General features: G+C 47.5%; 2 protein-coding genes across 10 annotated transcripts in view; one reads left to right on the plus strand and one right to left on the minus strand.

Moving 5' to 3' along the window:
• Positions 1 to 6,719: 6,719 nt before the first annotated feature.
• YBEY (ybeY metalloendoribonuclease) lies at positions 6,720 to 14,162 on the minus strand. 6 transcript variants are annotated; one of them, XM_063076084.1, is made up of 6 exons: positions 13,866 to 14,162; positions 13,044 to 13,298; positions 12,204 to 12,239; positions 11,580 to 11,708; positions 9,510 to 9,578; positions 6,720 to 8,017 (listed from the first exon to the last, which is right to left on the minus strand). In XM_063076084.1, exons 2-6 carry the CDS (start codon positions 13,251 to 13,253, stop codon positions 7,931 to 7,933), a joined length of 531 nt encoding a protein of 176 aa, XP_062932154.1. In that variant the 5' UTR covers positions 13,254 to 13,298; positions 13,866 to 14,162; the 3' UTR covers positions 6,720 to 7,930. The 6 variants fall into 6 exon arrangements, with proteins under 6 accessions (XP_062932154.1, XP_062932139.1, XP_062932114.1 ...); XM_063076069.1 differs by having other exon boundaries at positions 13,898 to 14,161; XM_063076044.1 differs by lacking the exon at positions 13,866 to 14,162 and adding an exon at positions 13,429 to 13,858.
• MCM3AP (minichromosome maintenance complex component 3 associated protein) overlaps positions 13,765 to 25,462 on the plus strand; it is a 44,797-nt gene continuing 33,099 nt past the window's right edge. For 2 of the 4 annotated variants that reach the window (XM_063076012.1, XM_063076034.1), the window contains exons 1-9: positions 14,009 to 14,114; positions 14,909 to 16,240; positions 16,481 to 16,704; positions 19,377 to 19,455; positions 19,711 to 19,855; positions 21,505 to 21,695; positions 22,843 to 22,982; positions 24,295 to 24,492; positions 24,764 to 25,032. In XM_063076012.1, the coding sequence (XP_062932082.1) occupies positions 15,016 to 16,240; positions 16,481 to 16,704; positions 19,377 to 19,455; positions 19,711 to 19,855; positions 21,505 to 21,695; positions 22,843 to 22,982; positions 24,295 to 24,492; positions 24,764 to 25,032 (2,471 nt within the window). In that variant the 5' untranslated portion in view covers positions 14,009 to 14,114; positions 14,909 to 15,015. Of the gene's footprint in view, positions 13,847 to 14,008; positions 14,115 to 14,362; positions 14,567 to 14,908; positions 16,241 to 16,480; positions 16,705 to 19,376; positions 19,456 to 19,710; positions 19,856 to 21,504; positions 21,696 to 22,842; positions 22,983 to 24,294; positions 24,493 to 24,763; positions 25,033 to 25,462 lie in introns of those variants that run through there. The other 2 variants (XM_063076028.1, XM_063076020.1) reach the window with 2 other exon arrangements.

Here is a 25,462-nt window from a genome sequence, read left to right on the forward strand (position 1 = left end):
TTTATCTCAACACTTTCTAAGGACCCTTGTGATTACATTGGGCCTACCCTGAAAATACAGGATAATCTCCCTAGTTTAAGATTCTTTTTAAAAAATTATTAATGAATTTATTTTTTAAATTGTGGTAAAAAAACACATAAAATTTAACACCTTAACTATTTATTTGTTAAGTGTACAGTTCTGTAGTGTTAACTATATTCACACTATTGTACAACAAATCATTAGGATGTTTTCCTCTTGCAAATCTGAAACTCTAAACCCATTAGACTATATGACACCATCCACTGAGCTTATGGTAACTACCATTCTTTCTGTTTCCATAAGTTTGGTATTTGCTATAGACAGACAGTTGGCCCTTTGTATCTGAGGGTTCTGCAGACATTGAGGGCCATCTGTAAGGGACGTGAGCATCCTCAGGGTTTGGTCTCTGTGGAGAGTCCTGAAACCCATCTCCCTCAAATACTGAGGAATGTTGTATCATGTAAGTGAAATCATATAGTACAGTATTTGGGGTTTTGTTTTGAGTGGCTTGTTTCACTTAGTATAATGTCCTCAAGGTTCATCCATGTTGTAGCAGGTGACAGGTTGAATAATATTGCTTTGTATGGATAGACCCCATTTTCTTTATCCATTCATCCATCAATAGACATGTGGGTTGCTTCCACCCATCTCAAGAGTCTTCATCACACCTACAAAGTCCTTTTTGCCATGTAAGGGAACACATTCACAGGTTCTGGGGATGAGGATGTGGACACCTTTGGGGCCACTGTTCAGAACACCACATAATTCCATGGTATTATCATCTCTCTCTCTGGTGGCCCCTTCCTTTATGTCTAGGTACTCTGGTGCTTTCCAGTTAGAGCTGCTGGTCTGAACACGTTGCTGTTCACATCTTTTGGCGGATGGACACACATATTTCTGTGAGGCACTTGCCTAGGAAGAAAATGGCTGGGTCAGGAAATGCTGCCAAACCATTTCCCAGAGTGGTAGATCCACCTCTCCTCCAGTGAGTGAATGAGGAGGACTTCAGTTGCCCACAGCAATCCACAAACACTTGGTATTTTCAGATTTTCCCATTCTTGCCAGTCTGGTGGGCATGTTGTGGAAATTCATTCTGGTTTTGCCCTGGCATTTCACCTTTTCGTGTATTTATTGGGAATTTGAATATCCTTTTTTGTGACGCGTCCCTTCAAGTAGATTGCCTATTTTCCCTTCAGGTTGTCTGCCTGTCTTACTGGTTTCTAGGAATTCTTCACATTTTCTGCAACGAGTCTTTTTTTGACATATGCAATGCGAGTGTCACATCCTTTTCGGGATCTCCTTTTCACTCTCTTCATGGTGTCTTTGAACAGATGTTCTTAATTCTAACAAAGTTCTGTTTTTCAGCCTTTTTCCTTTATGGTTGGTGCTTTTTTGTGTCCTGTTTAAGAGGTCTTTACCCACTCAAGTTCATAAAGAATGTTTTACATTTTCTTCTACAGCTTTGCCCACTTTTCACATTTAGATTTACAATCCATCTGGAATAGATTTGTGTGTGTGCTGAGTTTAGGAGCAACACTGTTTTTTTTTGGTTTTTGTTTTTTTTTGCTGTGGATAATACTTGGACCCTGTACCATTAACTGAAGACTTGTTCTCCCACACAGTGTTGCCTTTGTTGGGAGGCAGGTAACAGAAGGCGTGAGTTTATTTCTGGACAGTCTTTGTTCCATTTGCCTAGTTGTCTGGCCTTCTCATGCTTGTTTCTGCTCTGAGGGGGTCCTAGGGGCCTGACTTGGGAAGCTTCCCTCCCAGAGGCTTACGGCAGCTGCTGCTGTATACAGCAGCCCCAGTCCAGTGCCACGCAGGTCTCCTCAAGGGCGTTTGCCTAGGGTGGAGCTGCCAGACTCAGTTTCTCCACTTTCTTATCTTGCAGGGATCAGCTGTGTTGCCACAGGGATCTGCCTCCCCACCCCAGGAGTGGACAGTCCCTGGCTCCCTGGCCCTTCTGAGCCCCCCTCCCGGCTCCAGCAGCCCCCACTCCTGGTTGCTCCTGTCTGAGCCCCACCCTCAGCCACTGTAGGCTTGGCTCCTATTTGATTGGGAGAGTGGTCCCAGAACACTCACCTTCCTCTGGTGAGGCTGACAAGCCTCAGGACTGTGTACTTTCCAAGGTCTAGGTGCTGTGGAAAGAACCAAAGTTTACCTATCACATTGTCAAAAGTTAAAATGTTTCATGGTACCCAGTGTTGGTGAGTATATTAGTTTCCTGTGGCTGCCGTAACAAAGTACCACAAACTGGGTAGTTTAAAACAACAGAAATTTATTCCCTCACCATTCTGGGGGCCAGAAGTCCAAACTCAAGGTGTTGGCAGGGCTGCTTTCCTTCCGGAGGCTCTGGAGGAGGGTCCTTCCTTGTCTCTTGCAGATTGTGGTGGCTCCAGGCGTCCCAGGCTTGTGGCTGCAACGCTGCAGTCCCTGCTTCTGTGTTCACGTGGCCTCCTCCCCTGGGTCTGTGTCCTCTTCTGTCTGTCTCAAATCTTCCTCTGCCTCTCCCTTATAAAGACACTTAAACTGGATTTAGGCTGACCTAGAGAACCAGGATGATCGCCTCATCTCACCATTCTTGTAAAGATGCGTTTTCCAAATAAGGTCACACTCAGAGGTCTGGGGAATAAGGACATGGACATTCCTTTTGGGGGGTCACCATGCAGCCCTGGGGATTTGAGGAAACACTGGTAGCAGGAAGGCAAGTTGGAACAGCCTCTTGGGGGACAACTGGGCATTGTCAATAAAACTTTAAAACATACATACTCTCCAACTAGAAGTTCCATGTCCCAGAACATGCCCAGTGGGACCTGCGCAGTGCTCAGACAGGTGCGCCGGAATGTTTTCTGGTGCTTGTGAGGCACGACGTCTATTTTAACATGAGAAACCAAAGCTCTGTCTTTAGGGTGGAGCCTGTTTGTGACGGAGCCCCGCGCCTCTCCTTTTAGACCTGGTGGAGATGCTGCTGCTGCAGAACGCCCAGATGCACCAGATTCTCGTGCAGAGCCTCATGCTCGCTGCGCTGCCCCCCGCGCAGGTGAGCGCCAGGAGACCGCCCACCTCCGCCTACGCAGCCCGAAAGGCATTTCTGGCTGCGGGTCTGTGGTCCGGCGGAGAAGTCCCCCCGCAACCCTCCCCCGGCCGCCGCAGCCTCCCCCAGCCCCCCGCAGCCTCCCCCGAGTCCCCCGCAGTCCCCCCGAAGCCTTCCCCAGCCGAGGCACGGTTGGTGCCGTCCAGGGCGCAGAACTGCTCCCCGGGGCGAATGCACAGCCCCTGCGCTCTGCTCAGTGTCCGCCCCCACCTGCCCTCCGTCGTGCGCGTCGCGCTCGGACCCCGCACCAGTCGGAAGCGTGTGGGGCGGGAAGCAGGGGCCGCACCGTGCTGAGCCGGGCGGGGGCTTCCCCAGGCCCCGCCGTGGGCGCACCCGGATGTCCAGCGCGCCGCGAGGCCGAGGCCCAGGCCGCCCCCCGTGCACCACCAGCACCACCACTACGCGCCCAGTGCCCCCGCCGCTCACTCCGTGTGGCCCGCGGTGGTCGCCGCCACCGCCCTCCCGCCGGCCAGGCCCGCACTCAGCGCGTGAGTCCGGGGGGCGGAGGTCAGCCTGTGGGCCGGGCGGGGAGGGGGCGGGGGCACCCCGGGGCCTGGGTCGCCTCTCCTGCCCCCGAGGCGTCCATCTTTGTCAGGTCTGTGGGCTGCGGCAGGAGGCTTAATAAGAAGTCTGGAGAGCTCCCGCCGCGTCCCAGAGGGTCGCAGGTCTCGGGCCACACGAGTGTAGACCCCAGGCCAGCCTCCCGGGGGGAAGCCGACTGCGGCCCAGCGGGACTGGCGCCTGCACAGCCGGCACAGGCCCGGCTGCCCAGTGTCCCCACCCGGGTGGGCTCTGGGGACATGCTCCCACTGCGACCCCAACCCGCAGCGTGTTGTCCACGAGCCAGACCAGGACGGTAACTACACCCAGGGACACTCCCGCCTTTCCTGTAGGATGGCCGACGTCGTCCTGCCTACACTGGCCCCCAGCGTGTGAGCCCCTCGCTGTGTGAGCAGCAGGGTCTCCGGTCTTTGATCGCCTTCTGTGCTCACAGCCGGGAACCAGGTAAACTAGGTAAACCCGGACTCGACCATCCTGTGAAGTGCGAAGATCTCACCAGGAAAGAATTTAGGAAAATCAGGGCTCAGGAACCACAAAGAAAAGATCAATAGCTTTAGCCACACAAAAATTTAGACATTCCTATTGGAAAATACCGTTAACACAGTCAAGTACAGTAATTGGGGAGACCGTTTACCACGTGTGGAATGGGCTCCTCAATTGAAAGCAGCTGTGAGGTGATCCCTTTGGCGTTAAAAAAAAAAAAAAAAAAGACAAACAGTATACCACACGTGTTTTGTAAAGCTTTTGCCCTGGAAAGCAGACACAAGCAGCCGCACTGTGGTTCCTACTGCAGAGCCTGAGGCAAGGCGCGCTCCCTCCAGCTTGTCCTTCTGGTCCTGTCGGGGTTTCTTACCAGACGTATGTGCCACCTTTACTTTCTTGACTTTTTGTTACTCTTTTTTTGATGAAATTATGTTCCCTTGCTGTTTAAATGTTACTTTTATTTAAATATAATTTTAACTATATACGTATTTTTGTCTTTTTTTTTTTTATTGTATCATAGTTGATTATACCTGTCTGTGGGGAACAGAGTTGAATATCCTTACCTGTGTGCAACATGTGATGCTCAAACCAGGATAATCAGTGTATTCAACATTATACAACGTAATCGTTTTTCAAGGCCCTTTACCATTTCCTCCCTTACCCTCCTTCCCACTTCTAGTAACCTCAGTGCTGTTCTCTCCTTTTGAAAGTTCAATGTATTATTGTGATTGCTGTCTTTCTTCTTTTTGTTCTTTATCTTATGAGTGAGGATAAATGAATAAGTTTTCATTCACTCCCTTTTGAAATAGATTATTTAATTCCCTAAGTTTCTCACAAGCAGGAACCCCGTCCCTGTCTTTGACTCCTTGGAACCTTGCAGGCAGGAGGCAAGGTGAAACCAGAGTCGCCATTTGGCCACACTCAGGCAGGCTTCTAAGCCTTGACAGTGGCGTGACACCCACACAAGTGGACATGTCTGAGCAGTGCTGACATCGCTTCTCTTGGAACCATCTTTCCATGCACCTTTGAACGTGATTCCAGAGACTGTGCTCTTGTTAACAGTAGAAATTTCCTATTCTCATGCTGACTTTCTGTAACATGGCTTTCCTCTTTGGTTTTATTTCTCAACATAGTTGTTAATTCAATAGGGGGAAGAAATTTGGCAGAAGTTGATTGTCTTTAGATGGGCTGGGGGTTAACAGGGATGAAAACATGATCTGGCATGCAGAACATGTGAGAACCTGAGAGACAAGCAGGGGGATGAACTCACCCGACTTGGTCCCCCTTGTCCCCTCAGGCCAGGTGTTCACAGTCCACCTGATGAAGCTGAAGAGTCTGAGCAGTCCCGAAGTGGGCTAGGAGTTTGCAGGGTCTGTGTGCCTGCAGCCTTGTGGTTAAGGGTGGGGGCTCCTCTTGCCCAGCCCTAGGGCACACTGTGCACACCTGTACACCTGATGACAAGGAAGACATTCACTGCAAGATGCTGAAGATGACTGTGAAGAAAGAGATGCCCTATGGGGGTGGGCTGGAACTCCACACCATCAGCTGACCAGGAGACTCAGGTAACTCTGATCAAGGTTCCAGGTTCTTCATGGCACTTGAGGAGCTGAATCTAGAACGCACAGAAGAGTAAAGAGGCAAGGAACCCAAGGAACTCCTGGAGCAGAAGGGCGAGGGGTCTGCCCTAACAGACACTTGGGTTTGCAAGGAGCTCCAGAATCAAGGCAGTTTGGCCCGTGGAATGAATGAACCCAGACACAGAGCCCTGCTCCAGCTGGCAAGTGACACAGTTGCTGACCCCAGGCAGTGGGTGGCCTTTCCTCAGACTTAGGTCAGTAAGACACTTGCTCATGTTCTCTATTGAAATACAGGGTTGTTTTCCGTAGTGTATAAGAACATCTCCAAATCGCGAAGAAAAAGAAAAAAAAAACCAGTAGGAAAATAGGCAAAAGACCTGAGCAGTCATTTCATAGCAAAGGGGACAAAGAGGGAAATGGTCAGACTCACTGGGGTGAGGGGTGCAGGATGGCCACAGAGCACACCAGGGACACTGTCCAAGCAGAAGGGTTGGGACACACCCAGGTCAAGGTCCAGGCCACAGGGTCACTGGCTATAGGCTGCTGAGGGGACAAGTGATCTGGCCCTTCAGAAGCATTTGAGCATCATCCAATAAATCTAGATCCATCAGGCCCCAGGAATTCTGCTCTGAGACCTGCACTCAGGTAAACCCCCAAGTGTGCCCCATGATGTGAACAGAGACTCATCAGGGCTTGGTTCCAACACCAGATAGAGGTAGCCTCCAAAATGTCCATTAGTGGACCAGCAGGTCTCAGGACCCCTTCAGTCTCTGAGAAAGGACTGTGGACCCATGAGCTTTTATTGGGAGTATGTCCGTTGGTCTTTGCTATGTTAGACACGATACTGAGAACAATCTTTACTACAAGCCGGCCATGTGTCACCAACAGTGACTCAAAGGACAGGCAGGCCTATTCTGTGTTCCTGAGCAGGGGGACAGGGGGAATCCAGTCTAAGATAGGGCACAGTCCAGTGGGAAAGACAATTTCACGTTTCCAAATCATTTAATGTGAGAAACACATGATCAGGATCGTAGTACCATTGGGTCTCTGAGAGGCTGTATCGTATCACCATGACCCCTTTGCAAGCCCCCTGGAGGGATCCACCCCACACTGGTCATCACTCGTAACTACTGTATCTGGGGGGGGCCCAGGTGCTGGAGGCCCGCAATTGGCTCAGAGCGCCTCTGTGATCTGCACTGATAAAGACTGTGTGGGAGAGCTCTCTAAGTCCTGTGTTTAATATTCAGAAGATCCAGTAGGAAATGCTGATGTGAGCGACACTATGCTGCGGAGGGATGGCGTGCCGCAGCCAGAGCTCCAGGCCTCCCAGGAGGAGAGAGAGAACCAGAGACACTTCACATGCAGAGTGAGTGGGTGGTGAAAGGGGCAGAGTCTGCCCACCAACCTGCTATTCCCTGCCACTTGTCCTGAGGGAGTTGGGCTCTCCACAGGTTCACAAGCCAACACTCTGACTGTGGGCAGCACCCACCCTGGGAGAGATGAGGTGGGGCAGGACACATCCCTGCACTTGATATCTTTTGTGGGTCAAGTACAGTGGACCTGTCACTTGCTGGGCCACCCTTGGCCTTGTCACCCCCTTCTCCAGGTTGCAGAGCGCCTGAAGGTCTGGGCAGTGACCCCCACAGCCCTCACTAGACTGCCCCCATCTGCAGGAATCCAGCCCTACTAGGAAGGAGGGATGATGGGCAGGCCCGCTCTGGGCTGCTTGTTTGATTTCCCTGAGCATGCTGCAGAGGTGGAAAACAGAAACGCCTCTTTACCAAACTTTTAAATGCTGAGTAAAGATCAGTAGAACCCCAAAGAAGAGAAGGAGTTAATATGCTCTATCTATTAATTCTAAAAGTTAGAACTACTTTATTTACAATAGTAAAAAAAAACCTGTTGTGTTCTAAACAAAGAAACGAAATTTCACTTGTACTTCAAGAAATCAAGTTCCACTGATGGAATTTAACCTCTTCTTGGACTGGCACCTCTGCGGCCCCACAAGTCAGCAGCAACCAGCAGTACTCCCAGTTAGAGGGAGCCCTGGATCCATGGGGCCCAAAGGGGAGGGTTCATCTCACCACCTGCTGTGCTGGGTGGCATCTGTCTCCTCCAGTTCTCTCTATCCTGCGGGGGTGGAGGTAGGGAGGCGCTTGAAACCCTGACTGCTCCCTTGCCCCTGTGCTCAGCATCAGAAGAGGCCCTGGCTCAGGGGCTGCAGCCTGGTCCCAGTGTGCCAGCTCAGCTCTTCTAGCACCTGTTTCTCCTTCTGGAACATCTGAAAGAAAGGAGCAGAAGGCCTGGAGACTCCATCCAGGGGTCTGCCTCCTCAGGAAGCCCCTCCCTGCAGCATGTGTCCCAGTGGTGACTTGGGGGAGCCTCAGGCCCCTGTGGCCCCCCACCCATATGTACCCCCTGCACGGGTGGGACCTTGCTCTGTGCCAGCACCTGCGCCAAGGGAGGAGGGAATGGTGGGGCCAGCACGCTGGGTGAGGGGAGGGGCTGGGGGCTGAGGGGGTGGTCTCAGTAGGAAGGAGAAGAGCCTACCTGGGGTGGCAGAATGGGCTGGGGAGGGTGGGACACCGGTCAGGTCAGGCAGGCCTGGCCAAGGAAGCACGGGGGGGGGGTGCACAAGGAGTGTCCCTGCTGGGGGAATGGACAGTGCCTCCTGAGAAGGGCCTGGGGCTCAAACCCAGTGAATTAAATTGAGCTGCGGGTCTGTGGGAGCAGGGAGGTAGGGTGGGGGCTGAGGAGAAAATTGAGGAGAGGACTGAGGGGTCAGCAGTAGGGTGGATGTCCAGGTCCAGAGGGGAGTCCATGTCAGGGCATGGCCCATGTGGACCCAGCAGGATGGGGCAGGAGCGGGGGATGGGGGGGCGGCCAACCATATTAAGGACTTTTTTAAAATTAAAGAAATGGACTGTATGTACATATGTAATTTGAGTCTATTAAACACAATATGGAGCATATACCAACACAGACATTTATAAATGGAGTAAATATTGGCACTTTTAGCGAAAACAACCACTAATTCACTTTTAGGATAGGTCTCTATCCGGATGCCTGTACTACTAAATCCTGTTTCTAATGGATAAATATTATCACAGTCTCTTTTGTAAATATTATCACAGTCTCTATTTTCTAAATGTTAAGCTTTTTGACCAAACATCATTACCAGTGCTCAGTAGAATTTAGGCTTTCAGTCTGCCTGCTCAGACCTTCCTTTCAATAGTGAACAAATAAAACAGCTAAAAGTTCTTGGAGAGCCAAATATTTAAAACAAACATTTGTGAGTCTCTTTTATAAAGGGGCAGGTCAGTGGCCTTTGGTTCTTATCTTGGGACATGTAACTAAAAAAACATCTGCTCTGACCAGGTCAGCTAAATTGCAGTGCCCTGGGAGATCTGGGGTGAATCAGGAGTCATGTCCCATGTCCAGAAAACATTATAAGACCATTTTTATGCAGAAGCAGACAGACTGGTGCCAGAAAAGTAATAACCTAGAAAGCTTCTTGTAACCCTTACCCTAGATCTCTGCATGTAGGATGTAACGTAGTAACAATCCCAAATCTATACACCAGGTACAACCAACAGAAAAACTGATGTAATGATTAGGGGGACTGTCCTCTTCTCTCCCCTTTGATTGACTCCCTTTGTGTGATAATAAAATGCTGAATTCTGCTGACCTCCTTCGAAGCACATTCCAAAGCAACTTAGCTGGTGTGTCATTCAACACACCCCCTTGAGTGGGTGAGGAGAATGCATTCCTACCTTCTGCCACTCAGCCTCTGTGCCATGTGTGAAGCCCAGCAAGTGACAGAGTCCATGGGTGGCAGTCACCTGTGAGAATAATTTAAAAACTGGCTCAGGGGATGATCCAACAGGAAGCTGCCCCTTCAGGAACACTCCCAGGGCCATGGACGACATTTGGTAGGTGGCAGAATATGGATGAAAGAGCTGTCCTGTGTTGGGGATGGTGGGGCAGGACCCCACTGTTGCTGTGAGACCCCTGGGCAGGAATTAAAGTACCCAGCCTCAGTTCTCTCCTGTGTAAAATGGGAACAATACACCTGATATCTGATTCATTCAGTAAATGTGGAGCACTATCTCAGGCCGGACACTGGGCTGGGGAAGGAACAGAGAGCACAGAACTGTCCAATGGGCAGGAGCAACCTTGGCAGGGGTTACAATTAAAAATAATTAAGCAGCAAGTAGGAGAGGGGTAAGTGCTGGGGAGTAAGTGAGAGGGGAAAGCATGGGGGTGTGGGCTGGGGCTGGCCTCCCTGAGCTAAGAGGGAAAGAGGGGAGGGCAGAGCCTGCATCCCAGGCCCAATCCCAGGGAGATTAGATGGTGTAGGGGTAATGAGAATTAAATGGGGGGCAGTCGGCCTCGAGCAGACCCTGATTTTACTGATCATTCTGTGTAGAGCTTCAGTGTGGAAAGTAGGGCAGGGGCTTGGGGGGGTGTGGACAGAGGACGCTGGAGGCAGAGGTGGAGCAGCAGCTACCAGCCAGTGGGGAGGACCCGCCATGGCCGTGGCCGTCTCCACTTGGGACAGGGTTGGATTAAAACCCACAGGCAAGGGGTACCAGAGCTGAACCCAGAGCTGGAAGAGACAGAGGAGGAGGGAGATCTGTGAACTAGCAGGTTAGGAACCCTCCTCTGAGCAGGTGGAGGCAGAACTCAGGGTGGTGGTGGGAGAGGAGCAAGAGTGGAGATGGCTGCAATCTGCCCGAGGCCTCCCCACAAGGGTGGGGTGTGGGGGCTGGAGGTGGACCAGGGTCCGTCACCCACGTGAAGATCAGGATCTCCCCTAGGGTGGGGATGGAGGGAGGTCAGCCGAGGTGAAAGTCCCAGAGTATCAAGGAAACACGGAGGACAAGAAGGGGAAAGAGTAGCTGGAAGGTGCAGCGGGGAGCCAGAGCAGAGAACAGCCTGTGTCCATAGGATGGGGTCCTAAGAGTGGTGGGCTGGCCCTCCAGTCAAGGTAAAATGGAGGCCCACAGGAAAGGCTCCGGGCCTGAGGAAATGCCAGGCGCAGACCAGGGAACAGAATCTCCTGCAGATGTTCATACCTCCCCTCTCTCTCCCCTGGGGGCACAGAGCTGCTGACCATAGGGATCCCAGTGCTGAACCTGGGGCTGGGCCACTTCCTACCACCCTCAGGAAGAAAGTTTGCAACTTCCTTCTCCCATGACAGGACATGCACAGCAAATGTCACCCTGATTCCGGAGGGAGCAGTCAGGGCTCAGGCTCCTAGCAGAGGTCACACCCGTTCACACTGGTCTGGCTGGGGAGCTCTGCTTCAAGTCACAAAGGAGCACTAGGATCCCCAAAGACAACTCAGGGTGTGGCTGTTCGGCCAAAGGAAGACATCTCAATTGAATCTATGATCCATAGGCAAGTTAAATATGACTCAGTTACACATAGGGCTTTTCAGAACACTTTTCCCTTTTTTTTCCCCTTGTACCAAACTCAGAAACTGATCTGGATAGTTCTGGAGGCTCAAATACTCCCCACTGTGGGAAGCTTAGTAAGAAGCTGATCCAGCAGGTCTGAGTTAGTGAACAGAGCCTGCAGGTCCCCAGAGATAAAAGCCAAGACGGCTCCTTCTGGGAGCTCTGGTTCTTTCAGTTGTGTCCTCTCTCTCACCTAACACTGCACAGGGCCTGCAGACTCCCCCTGCTTGGGCACTCCCCTCTCTCTGCTTGCACGTTCTCCACAGTAACCTTTATGGTTCCCATGGATGCCAGGGTGGACCCAGGGATTGCGTTCCTTAACCCCTTTGCATGGCCCCTGTTTCACAAGCCAGGATATGTGATTTCAGCATCTCCACTTACAGTCAGGATGTCATAGAAATCTTCACTTCCTTTGCACTGCTGGAAGATATACTCTACTCCTAGAAAAATGTCTCCCAAATTATAGTCATCTGGAACATCAGGCTGCGGAAATTCACCTGCTTTCAGATTCTAAAAATGAGGAGATACAGACTTGGAGAACAACACCTCAGGGACAGTAACCCGACCACAGGCTAACAGACTTCATCCTGGAAGGCCCTGGCTTGCAAGTCTCATGGCAGACAAACCGTTGCTCTCTGACCACATCTCTCTCAAGCTGCATGTCCAAGGCTGGGGTACTAGAGTGAGCCTGTTGGGGGCAGACTGCACAACCACTACACGGGACACAGGAGTGACCTAAAATGTTTCTACCATGTCCAAAGAGATACTTTCCTTTTCTTTCATCCCTCCCAATGCAGAAACACACAGATCCACAACTTCTGCAGAATTAAGTCACCATGTGGACACAATGGCAGGTATGGGGATCCAAACTCTTGAACTTCCCAGCCTTATTTATTTCTGTTCTTTCCACTTGGTATTTTGTCCTAAACAGGCTTTCACATTTTCCCACGTGGACTATAAAGACCAGTCCACTCAGCTGAGGACTGTTCGCACTAAGTCAGTTACCTGTGGCTGGATATTTAGGATGCTTCCATTATTTCCCTATTAGTGAAAACAATAAGTGAACATTTTAATAATTTTTACATTGTACATTTAGCATTTTATCTTCTCCCTTCTTTTGACTTATTTTCTTAGATGCAACATTAGTGGATTAAAGAATACGTGTCTTTTATTTTATTTATTTATTTATTTATTTAAAAAGATGACCGGTAAGGGGATCTCAACCCTTGGCTTGGTGTTGTCAGCACCACGCTCAGCCAGTGAGTTAACCGGCCATCCCTATATAGGATCCGAACCCGTGGCCTTGGTGTTCTCAGCACCACACTCTCCCGAGTGAGCCACAGGCCGGCCCGAATACATGTCTTTTAAATGCCAAACTGCTTTCCAAAAGGGCTGCTGCAGTTTATGCTGTTACTAACAGTGTGTGAAGCCTTGAATGAGTCATTTATATAATGCAGATAGTTAGCTGATGGCTATCACATCGTATTTTTTGAAAATGTTCACCCCAGTCTGTTCTTTTATTTTCAGTGTTATTTCAATTTTTCCAATCCATACATATTCACTGTAGAATCACTTAAAATTGCAGCAACACTTCATCTCTTTTAACTCACTGGTAGCATTAAGAGGGGAGAGGGTGAAGTCTAGTCCCCTTTCCTCTTCCCCTTGGCACTACCAGTGGAACTGTGGCCTCTATCAATGGGGTTGACCATACTGCTCTCTCTACTTTTGTATATATTTGAAAAATTTTAACATTAAAATTAAACATCATGTCTGTAATATAGTTAACACAGGAAATTTACTCTGGAAGGCAGACTAGACAGACAAAAAGAAGAACATATTGCTTACCTCATGAAATGGAAAAGAAAGCACATCGGTTGGAACATTTTTCTGTCTGTAGATTCTATTAATGTGCTGAATATTCTTATTGTCAACACAGATGATCCCCAGATCAAATTTCTCCACTCCTAAAATACTCCTTACAATTTCCATCTTCTTGCGAAGTGGCACTCTCCTAATGGGGATGAGTCGCTGGAGATTTCTAATCACCAAACTCATTTCAGGAAAAGCAACCCGGACCTTTAAAAATCTTTGGACAGGAACCTGTGGTTAAAGTTAAGAAAAGACCAATCAGGACTAGAAATCGATAAATTCTGTAAAAACACACACGCACACACAATCAAATCACTCTTTGGTAGACTTTATTGAAAATATTAAGGGAATTAACATTTACCATAAGATATAACAACGAGGGGACATAAAAGGAAGCCATAGAGCCCGGCATACCAGATTCGATCACGAGAACCAGAAGGAAATTAAGGCAGGTGGAGGAGAAGCCGCCATTAACAGAGAAAGGGGGTGAACTGTGTGGGGGCATGGCAAGGTGGATTGGGGGTGGGGGAGCCGCGTGGTGTGGGGTAGGGGTGAGGAGGTGGGGTAGGGGTGAGGAGGTGGGGTAGGGCTGTGGGGAGGAGGTGGGGTGGTGTGGCGGAGTGGGGAGGGGGAGGGGTGCGGTGGAGGAGGGGGCGGGGGAACGGGGTGGTGTGGGGGTGGGGGAGGGGACAGGTGACGGTAGGGTGTCCGGGGCTTCCCGAGGGACCGCTCAGCGTGGGCACCGGGATCGGAGCAAAGGCGTCCGCGGGCCCACGCCGGTGAGTACGACGTTCCCACCTGGGAGATAAGGAAACGGGCCGCGCACGTACCGGGGCCTGGACCCGGCCCACCGGAAGCGCTGCTGTCGTCCCCGGCCTGGAGAGCGGAACCGAACGCGGCGGGCCGGAGAGGGACCCGGTGGTGCGGCGCGGACCGGAAGTCGGTCCTGCGCGTTTTCTGCCCGCCGTGCGCGGAGAAGCGCTGGCGCCCGCGGTCCGCGTCTGCACCTGCAGTCGGAGGGGCCCGGGTGGCGGCGGCGGCCGGATGGTGAGCGCGGCGCGGGAGGGCCGGGCCTGCTCGGGAGGCCCCGCTTCCTTCCCCTGCGCAGCTCGCCGCGCCCGCCGCCCATTCCGTCGTCGCGGGCGGGCGGGCGGGGCGCGGGCAGCCACCAGCGAGCCCGGGCGTTACAGCGGCGGGGCCGGGCCGAGCGCCTGGCCTCATCCGTCACCCCCTGCGGCCTCGCACATTTTTGGGATTGTGCTGGGTGAAATGTTCCCCTCCCCTGTCCCGCCCTCCCTGCGGAGAGGCAGCATCGCCGTGTGGGCGGTCTCACCCTTTGAGTCAGTTTCTGGGGTGGTCGCTAGGGTGTGAGAAAACAACTGGGAAAAGTGTTTAGAGGGCCGGTTACTCGGAGAAATAGTAAGTGGGAGGAAACGCTGAAACACTAATGTTTTAACAGTATTACATTGTAATTCCCCGGCTATGGAGATTGGAAGAAGGTAGGAAAAATTCTCTTCTTTAAGTTGAAAGGTGTAATGGCGTTCGTTTCTTATTATCAATTGAGGTTTTGTGAATTTACCAACTCAGTAAAATGATTCGGATTTTCAAAAAAAATCTTAAAGGGTCGCGCTTTAACTTCCGTAACAATGTAATTTGTTTGTGCTACTCTCTACCCCATCCTCTAACAAAGGATCCTATTGGCTCTCAGAAAATAAGGATTCTCAGTCCTTTGCTTTGCCTGCCTTTTACATAATTATCCTTAGAGTATGACATGTGATTAAAGATTCTTTTCTTAGTCTTCTAGCAGGACATAACTGATGATATGAATTTTTGTCTTTCAGCTTATCCTGAAGATGAAGAGGAGCTCCACAGTGCAACAGATTGTTTAAGGAAGAGGACTAATTTTGTACACATAGTATTTACTACCTTTTAATAATTGGATCAGAAGATGAACCCAACCAATCCTTTCAGTGGGCAGCAGCCTACTGCATTTCCAGCATCTTCTGGTAGTTCCATAGGAGCGTTTCAGACTAAGCCTCCATTTCAATTTGGTCAGCCTTCTCTTTTTGGACAAAACAATACGTTATCTGGGAAGAGCTCAGGATTTTCACAGGTACCCAGCTTTCCAGCGTCTTCTGGAGTAAGTCATTCCTCTTCAGTGCAAACATTGGGATTCACCCAAACCTCAAGTGTTGGACTCTTTTCTGGCCTCGAACACACTCCCACTTTTGTAGCTACTTCTGGGCCTTCAAGGTCATCTGTGCCTGGAAACCCAGGATTTAGTTTTAAATCACCCACCAACCTTGGGGTTTTCCCAAGTACTTCTACTTTTGGATCAGAAGCTGCAGAAATAGCAAGCTCTGGTTTTGGGAAAACAGAATTCGGCTTTAAACCTCTAGAAAATGCAGTGTTCAGACCAATATTGGGGGCTGAATCTGAGCCAGAAAAAACCCAGAGCCAAATTACTTCTGGGTTTTTCACATTTTCCCACCCAATTAGTAGTGGACCTGGGGGCCTGGCCCCTTTTCCTTTTCCTCAGGTAACAAGTAGCTCATCTACCAATTCAAAGTTCACCTTTTCAAAACCAGTTAATAGTAGTAATTCATCATCTGCCTTTACCCCTGCTTTGTCAAACCAAAATGTAGAGGAAGAGAAGAGAGGACCTAAATCAATATTTGGAAGTTCTAATAGTAGCTTCAGTAGCTTCCCCATATCATCTTCTGGGTCTTTGAGTGAACCCTTCCCAGTTAGCAAAACAGGTATCAGACAAGGGTGTGAAGAAATTGCTTCCCAGATGGAGCCATTTCCTAGCCTCGCGAAAGGACTGAAAAGGAAAGAGGACCAGGATCGCTCCCCAAGGAGACACAGCCATGAGACTGCTGAAGACTCAGACCCCCTGTCCAGGGGTGATCATCCTCCGGATAAACGACCTGTCCGCCTGAATCGACCCCGGGGAGGCACTTTGTTTGGTCGGACAATACAGGATGTTTTCAAAAGCAATAAAGAAGTAGGTCGTCTGTGCAACAAGGAATCTAAAAAAGAAATTGGCTTTGTTGAGTCTGGGGAAAGTGACAATGTGGCCATCCCAGGAGGGAGTCAGTCTGTCCTGGTACCTTCCCGGCTCCCGGGTGTGAATAAAGAGGAAGAAACTGAAAGTAGAGATAAAAAAGAAGGTGAGCTCTAAAAGTGTACAACATAGAGTAAATCCTGCTGGTAAGTTCTCAGTAAGTTTCTCTGGGTGTTAGCTTCATTTTTTTGATAAATGCCCTGTAAACATTAGGATCCTAACATGTAGGACCTTTGAGCAGGTCTTACATCACGAAAATTTCCTTTGCTTTTACACTGTTGGTGCCCCTTGTTATTTGAAAGTGTTACTTCTGATGGGTTTATGTGTCCATTCTGTGAACCCCTAGATTCTCTGAGAGGAACTCCTGTGTGTCAGAATAAAAGAAGAGAGAGCACAGATAGTCTTGGGGGCTTATCTGCCTCTGAAGTCACAGCCATCCAGTGCAAAAACATCCCTGACTATCTCAACGACAGAACCACTCTGGAGAACCACTTTGGCAAAATCGCTAAAGTGCAGCGCATCTTTACGAGGCGCAGCAAAAAGCTTGCAGTGGTGCATTTTTTTGATCATGTGAGTACTTGCTACTTGTTACCCTAGATTTAAACTTTGTTACTTTATTTTTTTATTTTTATTTTTATTTTTTTTGTCTTTTTCGTGACCGGCACTCAGCCAGTGAGTGCACCGGCCATTCCTATATAGGATCCGAACCTGCGGCGGGAGCTTCGCTGCGCTCCCAGCGCCGCACTCTCCCGAGTGCGCCACGGGCTCGGCCCTAAACTTCGTTACTTTAAAACGTTATTTTTTTTAATCGATTAGTTATTTGCTTGCTAGAATATAGGAAAACTACTCAAATATCTTATTCTTAACTTGGAGAGGTCGGGATAGCACTATTTCTTTCACAAGTTGCAGTTGTTTCTGGAAAGCTCAAAGGGCCTACAGAATGCACTGCTCTAGAAATGCTGAGTGCGTAGTTCCCATGAAATCATATTCATCTGAAAGGCTTGGGAGTGGTTCTGTAGCCACATAGCACTTTTTCAAACCTGAATTTTCTGGTTTTGTTTTTGTTTTATTTGGTCACGGTACGTGATCACTGTAAACATTCAAAAAACACAGAAAAAGTGAAATCCCCTCATAATACCATCTCACAGAGATAACTGCTGTTAGTTATTGAGTTTGTATATTTACTTTAAATGTATGCATGATACATTGTAGGGTGCACGTGTACATGGGATTCTCACATTATGTAGCTTTATGTCTTTATTATTTTTTCTGAATGTTCTTATGGGAAAAATTAAGTTCTGTGGGAATTTATGAAGTAGAAAATGTGTTTTCATAACTTTTTTTAATGATAGAAGTATTACCTGTCAATGTAGAGAAAAAACCCAGAAAGCCTTATTGGGGGACACAGAAGCACCCAAATTCTACCCTCTAAAATACTGCCTATGAATATTTTGGTTAATGTCTTTGCAAATATGTAGTCATATTGTTTTTACACAAATGGGATCATGCTGCATATACTGTTTGATAACCTCTTTGTGTAGCAATCTTTAGTATTTTCTGAAATCAATAAATAGTCTCAACTAGAATGGAATTGTTAAATGCTACATGGCATTCTATCCTGTTTACTTAGCTATTTTTCTATTTTTTTGATGTTTTTGTGCATACATTTCTCATTAGTTTATATCCTGTGTTTGAATCCCTGTGAGTGGAATTTTTGTGCCAAAATATGCTTAGTTTTAAGACTTTTGCTATTTATTCCTTCCTATTGATTTTTTTTTTTTTTTTTAAAGATGACCGGTAAGGGGATCTTAACCCTTGACTTGATGTTTTCAGCACCACGCTCTCCCAATGAGCTAACCAGCCATCCCTATATAGGGATCCGAACCCGTGGCCTTGGTGTTATCAGCATCACGCACTCCCAAGTGAGCCATGGGCCAGCCCTCCTATTGATTTTTTAAAAAAACAATTCAGTGGCATTAATTACATTCACAGTGATGTACAACCATCACCACTATCTATTTTCAGAACCTTTTCATCATTCCATCCAGAAACTGCAAAACCATTAAGCAATAACTCCCCATCTCCCCTTCCAAGCCCCTGGTAACCTCTAATCTACTTTGTATCTGTATGAATTTGCCTATCCTACATATTTTGTTTACATGGAATTATACAGTATTTGTCTTTTTGTGTCCCGTTTATTTCACTTAGCATAATATTTTCAAGGTTTGTCCCTGTGGTAGCATATGTCAGAACTTCATTCTTTTCTATGGGTGAATAATATTCTATTCTATGGATGAACCACATTATGTTCATCCATTCATCTGTTGATGGATACTTGTGTTGTTTCCACCTTTTGGTTATTATTAATAACGCTGCTGTGAGGGGCTGGCCAGTTAGCTCAGTTGTTTAGAGGGCACCCTTACAACACCACGGTCGTGGGTTCAGAGCCCCATACTGGCCAGCCACCAAAAGAAAAATTAAATAAGTAATGTTGCTGTGGTCATTGACATACGAGTATCTATTCAAGTCTCTGCTGTCAGTTTTTTGGGGTATATTCTTAAGAGTGGAATTGTTGGGTCAAATGGTAATACTCATTATTAAAGAAAGTTACTTTTTGTCTGTTACAATATGCTTATTCTCCCAGCTGAACCTTAAATATTTTTATTACATAACTAATACATTGCCATTGTAAACAATTCATGGATATAGACGAAGCTGGTTACTCTTCATATCTCTTGTTATCCAGGAGAAACCCCAATTACCTAGTACGGTGTACGTTTTTCTAGACACTTTTATAAGTGTATCTGCAGGTATATTAATGTGTTTTTCATGATAAATGGTATCCCTTATATATCATTCTGCAGCTTCCTTTTGTGTGTAAGTGTGACTTGGCAGTCTTTCTGTTTCTGTGTATGTAATCAGCTAGTGAGAATCATCTCACCCAGTGCCAAACAGGCTAAATTTATTTCTGGGTTTTTATCCCAGCAACTTTTGAAGGTTGTTAATTTCAAAAAGGAGAAGAGCCAGTGCATGCCCTGAGACAGGTAAGGGGGAAGAGGCCGTGGCTGTTACAGCTGGGGCACAACAGGTGGGCAGAGAATGGGGTCGTCTCCCTGTGTACAGTGGACAGCGCCCCCTTGTGCCATGAATGGTCTGTCCTGCTCACTGTATTTGAGTTTTCAATCTTGTTTCCTTTGGTCTCCTGATAGCCTCACATCTAGTGGTTGTGGACTGTTTTCCAGGCATCTGCAGCCCTGGCTAGAAAGAAGGGGAAAGGTTTGCATAAAGACATGACTATCTTTTGGCACAAGAAGAAAATAAGTGAGTTTTCAGTTATTCTTCCCACAGTCTATAATGCTCTGTGTACAATGCCCTTTGACCTTTGAGTGTGAGCCCCTTCCCCTGTGCTGGGGGGAGGCTGGCTCCGAGTGGATCTTTTTGTCTCTTAGGTTTTTCCTTGGGCTCTTTTGTAACCTCCTGTGACAATTAAAAGAATATTACTTTCTCAGAAAGTGAAAAAGTCCAGTATCAGGTGATATGTGGAAGCATAAACTGTTCTGACCCCTGTGTCCTCAGGTCCCAACAAGAAACCCTTTTCCCTGATGGAGAAGAAACTGGGTGATGGTGAAGCGAGCCAGACCACAGAGAGCTTGCCCTTCCAACACTCCCCTCTTGGCAAGCCCGTGGTAAGGGCTGCAGCCAGCAGCCTCCTGAGTAAAAGGTGGGACCATCCCTCCCAGTGACCGTGTTCAGAAAAACAAGTGGGAAGTTGGGTGATGCGGCGACACCTGAGTAGAGGCTGAAGGACCTCGGGGAGTTGTGGGGGGAGCAGAGGGACCACAAGAACCAACTGCTGGGGACTTCTGGGGGTGGTGGTGGCAGGAGTCCTCTGAAGCTGCCGTTCCAGCCAGCAGGGCTGTGAGGAGGCTCTGGGTCAGTGGGTCTGTGCGGGGCTTGTGGTCTTGGTCGGGAGGACCTGGAGAGCGAGTTTCCTAACTCAGCAGGGCTGCTCTTCACGTTGGTCTTGTTCTTGCATGCTCCTACGCTGCAGAGAAGGCCCCCTTTTAGGCCCCTTCCCCTCCCAATGTAGCCATTTTCTCTGGGAGAGTCTGATCACAAAGTCCTATAACTAGCCTAGGGGTCATTTCCTATTCGGGGAGGCTGCTCACTTAGGACAGCAGAGCTGCAGTCTTTGCACACAAGCGCCTTCCCCGTGGGCACACAGAGTGTAGTATCCTGTGGCTGGTCACCATCTGCCTTGCTGTGTGCCTCAGTCCCACATTACATACAGTCGCCTGACATGTTGGTGTATGATCAATAACTTTTTGTCTTAAAATGTCTAACTGGCTGAAATAATCATACATTCCTAATAATCACTTCTAGCAGTTTCCAGCGTGACTTTTGTATGTCCAGTTTATCACAGTGAAGAGGATCTGTCTCTTCACTGTGTTGACTGGGTTGGCATGAGCTTGGCTGTTTCTCTGTCCCATGGCTGCCATCCGTATAGGTCACACTGTTCGCAGAGCCTTGCTCCCCTGGGCTTGTGGCCTGAGACAGCTGACTGCTCTGTCTTTCCACATGGAGCTGCTTTGACAGGTCTCCTATTTGACCCTCTTCGTTTTCGGGCCAGCACATTCTTTTCCTCACTTTCCACTTTGTGACGGGTGGTTTGGTTGCTGGCTTGCTTTTGCTTTTTTTTTTCTCACTCAGTCACTCTTATATCTTCTTTGACATCCAAGTTCAGAGAATGTTGAAAGCCAGCTAGAAAATGGGGAAGCTGAGAGAGAATGTCCAGTTCTTTTTAATGTGTTCTACAGAAATAAAGTTATGTACAGGTTAAGCATCCCTAATCCAAAAATCCCTAATCCAAACTCAATGGAAATGGGGCATTTCAGATTTCAGATTTTTGGACTAGAGATGGTCAATCAGTAGGAATAAATGCATCTATTCCAAAATCTGAAAAATCTGAAATCCAGAACACTTCTGGGTTTCAAACATTTCTGATAAGGGATACTCAACCTGTGTTAAAACATGTAGACATAATGTTTCCTTATAGGATTAAAGGTTTTCTTTAGGCTGGATTTCATTTCTTTGAGATAGAAAACATCAAATATTTATTATAGCTGTTTAAATGAGTTCATCTCATTTTTAAAAAGTATGAAGTATTTCAAAATTATAAAAAAAGTCAGTGGATAATGTAACACCTCTGTGCTCACTACCAGCTGTATCAAGGCTCATATCATTTCAATGCTTGTTTTTCAGCTTCAGATGACCAGAAAATCTTCAAAGATGGGGGGACATGTTCAGAAATGAAAATGACACAAAGGCCTGATCGATGTAAAGGCCCTTAATGTGGTGTTTTCTTTGTAGCTCTCCTGTGAAGAAGCCAAGTCTTCTAAAGGCCCAACAGTTTGAGGGAGACCTTTTTGACTCTGGCTCTGAGGGCTCCGAGGGTCTCGGGCCGTGTGTGCCGTCCCTCAGTACCCTGATAGGCACTGTGGCTGAGACATCTGAGGAGAAGTACCGCCTGCTCGACCAGAGAGACCGGGTCATGCGGCAAGGTATGGCATGGCACATAGTGGTGGAGGTTCCAGAGTGTCTGGTAAGGTTACAGTGGGATCATCATCTCGGGAGCTACCAGGGAGGGAGTGACCCTTTTCACTGGACTCGGCTGCTGATGAGTCTTATCGTCTACCAGTCTTCTTGGGGGGTGAGTGTTGTGTGTGTGTGTACATATATATGTAAATGCATTTGTTTATGTATGCATAAGGTAGCTGTGGGAAGATGCAGAAGAACCTGCTCGTGTTGTCAGCAGAGAGGGGGGGGGTATCTGAAGGACAGAAGTGAGGGGGTGCTCCACTTGCGACATTTTTACACCTTTGGAATGTTGAATTGTGTGAGTGTATTACCTGTTCAAAAAGTAAGTATTTCATTCACCTTAGAAATATATGCAGTGACCAAAAATGAAAAAACACCTGTACTCTTTTTTGTAAATGTTGTTTTCTTAAATTTCAACTGTAGGAGTTTCCTTTTTTAAAAACTGTGAATAATTGGAATAATCATCTTACTTTCTTAACACAGTAATAAAAGCTGCTATCATATGTTATAGCACTGACATGGTGATTTTTATATTCCATATACAATTATTATTAGGTATTAGAATTTTTCAAAATGCAAATACGATATGTGTATTTTGAGTTGTGAAGTCATTGCATAACATTTCACTTAAAAGATACATTTGTAACTATTTAATTCTGTGGGTGATAATAGCATACTTTTCAGGTAAGGACCCAGTTAACATCCTGTTATATCAAAAACACGATGAATACTGAGACAGAGTTTTAAAATACTGATATATTTTGAATGTCTGCATTTAGCAAATTGATCCTTTTGGCAAACATCCTGCACTGTGATTGTTTATCATTGAGGTCATTATAAGAGTTTGGCAGTGCACCCAGCTCTAAGTGAGGGTGTGCTCCCATCTTTAGTCCTGGGGGTATCTTTGTGAGCCTCAGTGCCTCACTGCCTAGCAGGATTGGTCACAAGTCTCTTTCTCTGAGGCCCAGAGTTTTTAAAATACTTCTTTCTTTTCCTTTGTAATTGTGTGTGATTTATTTTTAGTTTTCCTTTTATCATTATGAAAATTCACTTCTTTGGGTTCCTGGTAACTGTTTGGTACAGCTTTGCCTTTTACTTGATGTCATTTAGCTCGGGTGAAAAGAACTGATTTGGACAAAGCAAGGACTTTTGTTGGGACGTGCCTGGATATGTGCCCTGAGAAGGAGCGGTACATGCGGGAGACACGGAGCCAGCTGAGTGTGTTCGAAATGGTCCCAGGGACTGACCAGGTGGAACTCTGCATCCCCCTGGGGGGTGGGGGTAGAGTGTGCAGAGGAGAGGAGGCTTTTTCTTTTGTAATTTCTGTATGAATGGATATTTGATTTGGGTATTAGCTGTTTTCAGAGGGTGGTGGGAAATTGTGCCCTTAGCAGTCTTGTTAAGCTATATTGTGTTGTGACATGTTTTCTGAGCAATCTTTGTGTAATGTGATGGGGCCACATGGTACTTATACATAATGAGGTATAGATGTAGTTTTTGTTTAAAAAAATTTTATTTTTTACAATTTATTTCTATCCTTTTCTGTGTTTATGTTTTACACATTTAAATTATGCTCTAGATACAATTTTCTATGTATCTTTTTCACTTAAAATTATATCATGAGCATTTTCCTGTTATGATGAGCTATAAGTATTTTTAAATGACAGTATATTGTTTGATTATAAAGCTCTGTCAAAACTTCTCATTTTTGCAATCAATAGATAGGCTGCTTCTCATTTTTCAGTTTTAATGACAATATTGTTTAGCATTTTGTGTGTAATGCTTCTATGGTAATTAGATTATTTTCTTTGGATAGATCCTAAGAATTAAATTACTACCTCAGAGGGTGTGACCTACCTTGAACATGTCAATGCATGCTCTCAAATTATTTCCCCAGGAATCTGCACCAATGTAGATACTTTTGCTCTTTGTTAATTTTGCTTGTGGGTTTCTCCTCCTCTACCTGGCTGGTGGGTGATTTTATAGCCTCCTTCGCCTGATGCAGGGTCCCCAGCCCAGCAGCTGGTGTCACTGTCAAGGCCCAGGGCCTCTGCCCCAGGAGACAGCAGATGCCCAGGGCCCAGTCCTGTAAACATCTCTGCTTCTCTCCTCAGCCGTGTGTCTTTAGCCTCTTTTTGCAGGTGGAACATGTGGCTCCTGGTGTCTTGTGGGCAGCTGATACCTGCCCTATCCGGCCCTGCTGCTATGCCCCACTAGTCCTTACTGCTCATCTTAGACTTTTTAAGATGCTTTAAAGTCCTTTCCTGTCATTTCTTTGTGCTTAGGAGCTGGGCGGTATGTCTTCACTACATTCCTTCTGCTGCTTCTTGTCACACACTCTTCCTATAACTCCTTGTCATGTTTGCTGGAATCAAGTTTCCATTTATTTTGTCTTTGATTGTTACCTTTTAACAGAAATTTTTCATTTAAAAAATGTATTCTCAAGTATTGATCTTGTGTAAGTGTGTGTGTGATGTCCCCCCTCATTTAAGGCATACCTGTGCCAGAAGACTGGCCCAGCACCTGCCATACAAGCAGTTTGTCCCTGCTCCACGTCCCCAGGTGGACCACGCAGCGGCTGTAAAGGAATACAGCCGGTCCTCGGCTGATCAGGAGGAGCCCCTGCCACATGAGCTGCGGCCCTCTGCAGTGCTCTGCAGGACCATGGACTACCTGGTGACCCAGATCATGGACCAGAAGGAGGGCAGCCTGCGGGACTGGTACGACTTCGTGTGGAATCGCACACGGGGCATACGGAAGGTATTAGCCGCCTCTGATCAGGCGACTAGAAAACGCATGTCAATTCCAAAGTCAGACTGATAGTTCTTTTCATTTTACTCAGTTATACTTCATCTGTAACAAAAATATACTTTTATTTAAACCATTACAAAGTCCTGTTAGAATGTGCCTCATGGGCACATTCAGGTAGTAAGCGTGATTTTTCTCATAGTTGACTCTGTGCGTAAAAATAGCACGTGAGAGTGTGTGATGCACGTGTGTGTGTGTAATTCTGTCCATTGCTCGTGGTTAGGACATCACACAGCAGCACCTCTGCGACCCCCTGACGGTGTCCCTGATTGAGAAGTGTACCCGATTTCACATCCACTGTGCCCACTTCATGTGTGAGGAGCCCATGTCCTCCTTTGATGCCAAGATCAACAATGAGAACATGACCAAGTGCCTGCAGAGTCTGAAGGAGATGTACCAGGACCTGAGAAACAGGGGTGTCTTCTGTGCCAGTGAAGCAGAGTTCCAAGGCTATAATGTTTTGCTCAATCTCAACAAGGGGGACATCCTAAGGTGAGTTTTCATAGTTGACTTAAGATGTATGAAAAGGCAAGATTTGAGCAGGAAAAGAGCTTTTAATTTAGCAGTAGCTGACAGTTCTCAGTTCTCTCGGGTAGAAAATGTTGGGATGGTGCGGTAAGAGACCATGGTCTGGGCTGGGCAGTCTGCCGAGCTGAGCTCGGAGCAGCTCACCTAATGTGGGCCCCACACGCTTGTTTCTGAGAACTGTTTTTCCTCACTGGTGAGAGAAAATGAGGAAGAAATGCTCCTGATGAGACAGGTGGGTGAATGAGGACAGGGAATCCCAGGGTGCCCTTTCAGAGCTGTCACCAGTTTGCTGTTTCCGAGTAGTTTTGTCAAAGAGCTGAGTGATAAGAGAGGAAAAAATTGTGTGAAACAAAAGTGTTGAGGAGGGTACTAAGAGTGAATGAATTTTAAACCC

This window comes from Cynocephalus volans, chromosome 1 (genome assembly GCF_027409185.1).
Source record: "Cynocephalus volans isolate mCynVol1 chromosome 1, mCynVol1.pri, whole genome shotgun sequence".
NCBI lineage: Eukaryota > Metazoa > Chordata > Mammalia > Dermoptera > Cynocephalidae > Cynocephalus > Cynocephalus volans.

What these genes read in the sequence shown, in the direction of transcription:
- YBEY (XM_063076044.1), bottom strand. Translation starts at nt 13,572, where the DNA reads ATGCCCCCACACAGTTCACCCCCTTTCTCTGTTAATGGCGGCTTCTCC. An exon ending in TCCTAAATATCCAGCCACAG is followed by an intron (nt 11,709 to 12,203) that starts GTAACTGACTTA and finishes CCTCATTTTTAG; the next exon opens with AATCTGAAAGCAGGTGAATT. An exon ending in ATTTCTATGACATCCTGACT is followed by an intron (nt 9,579 to 11,579) that starts GTAAGTGGAGAT and finishes TTATTCTCACAG; the next exon opens with GTGACTGCCACCCATGGACT.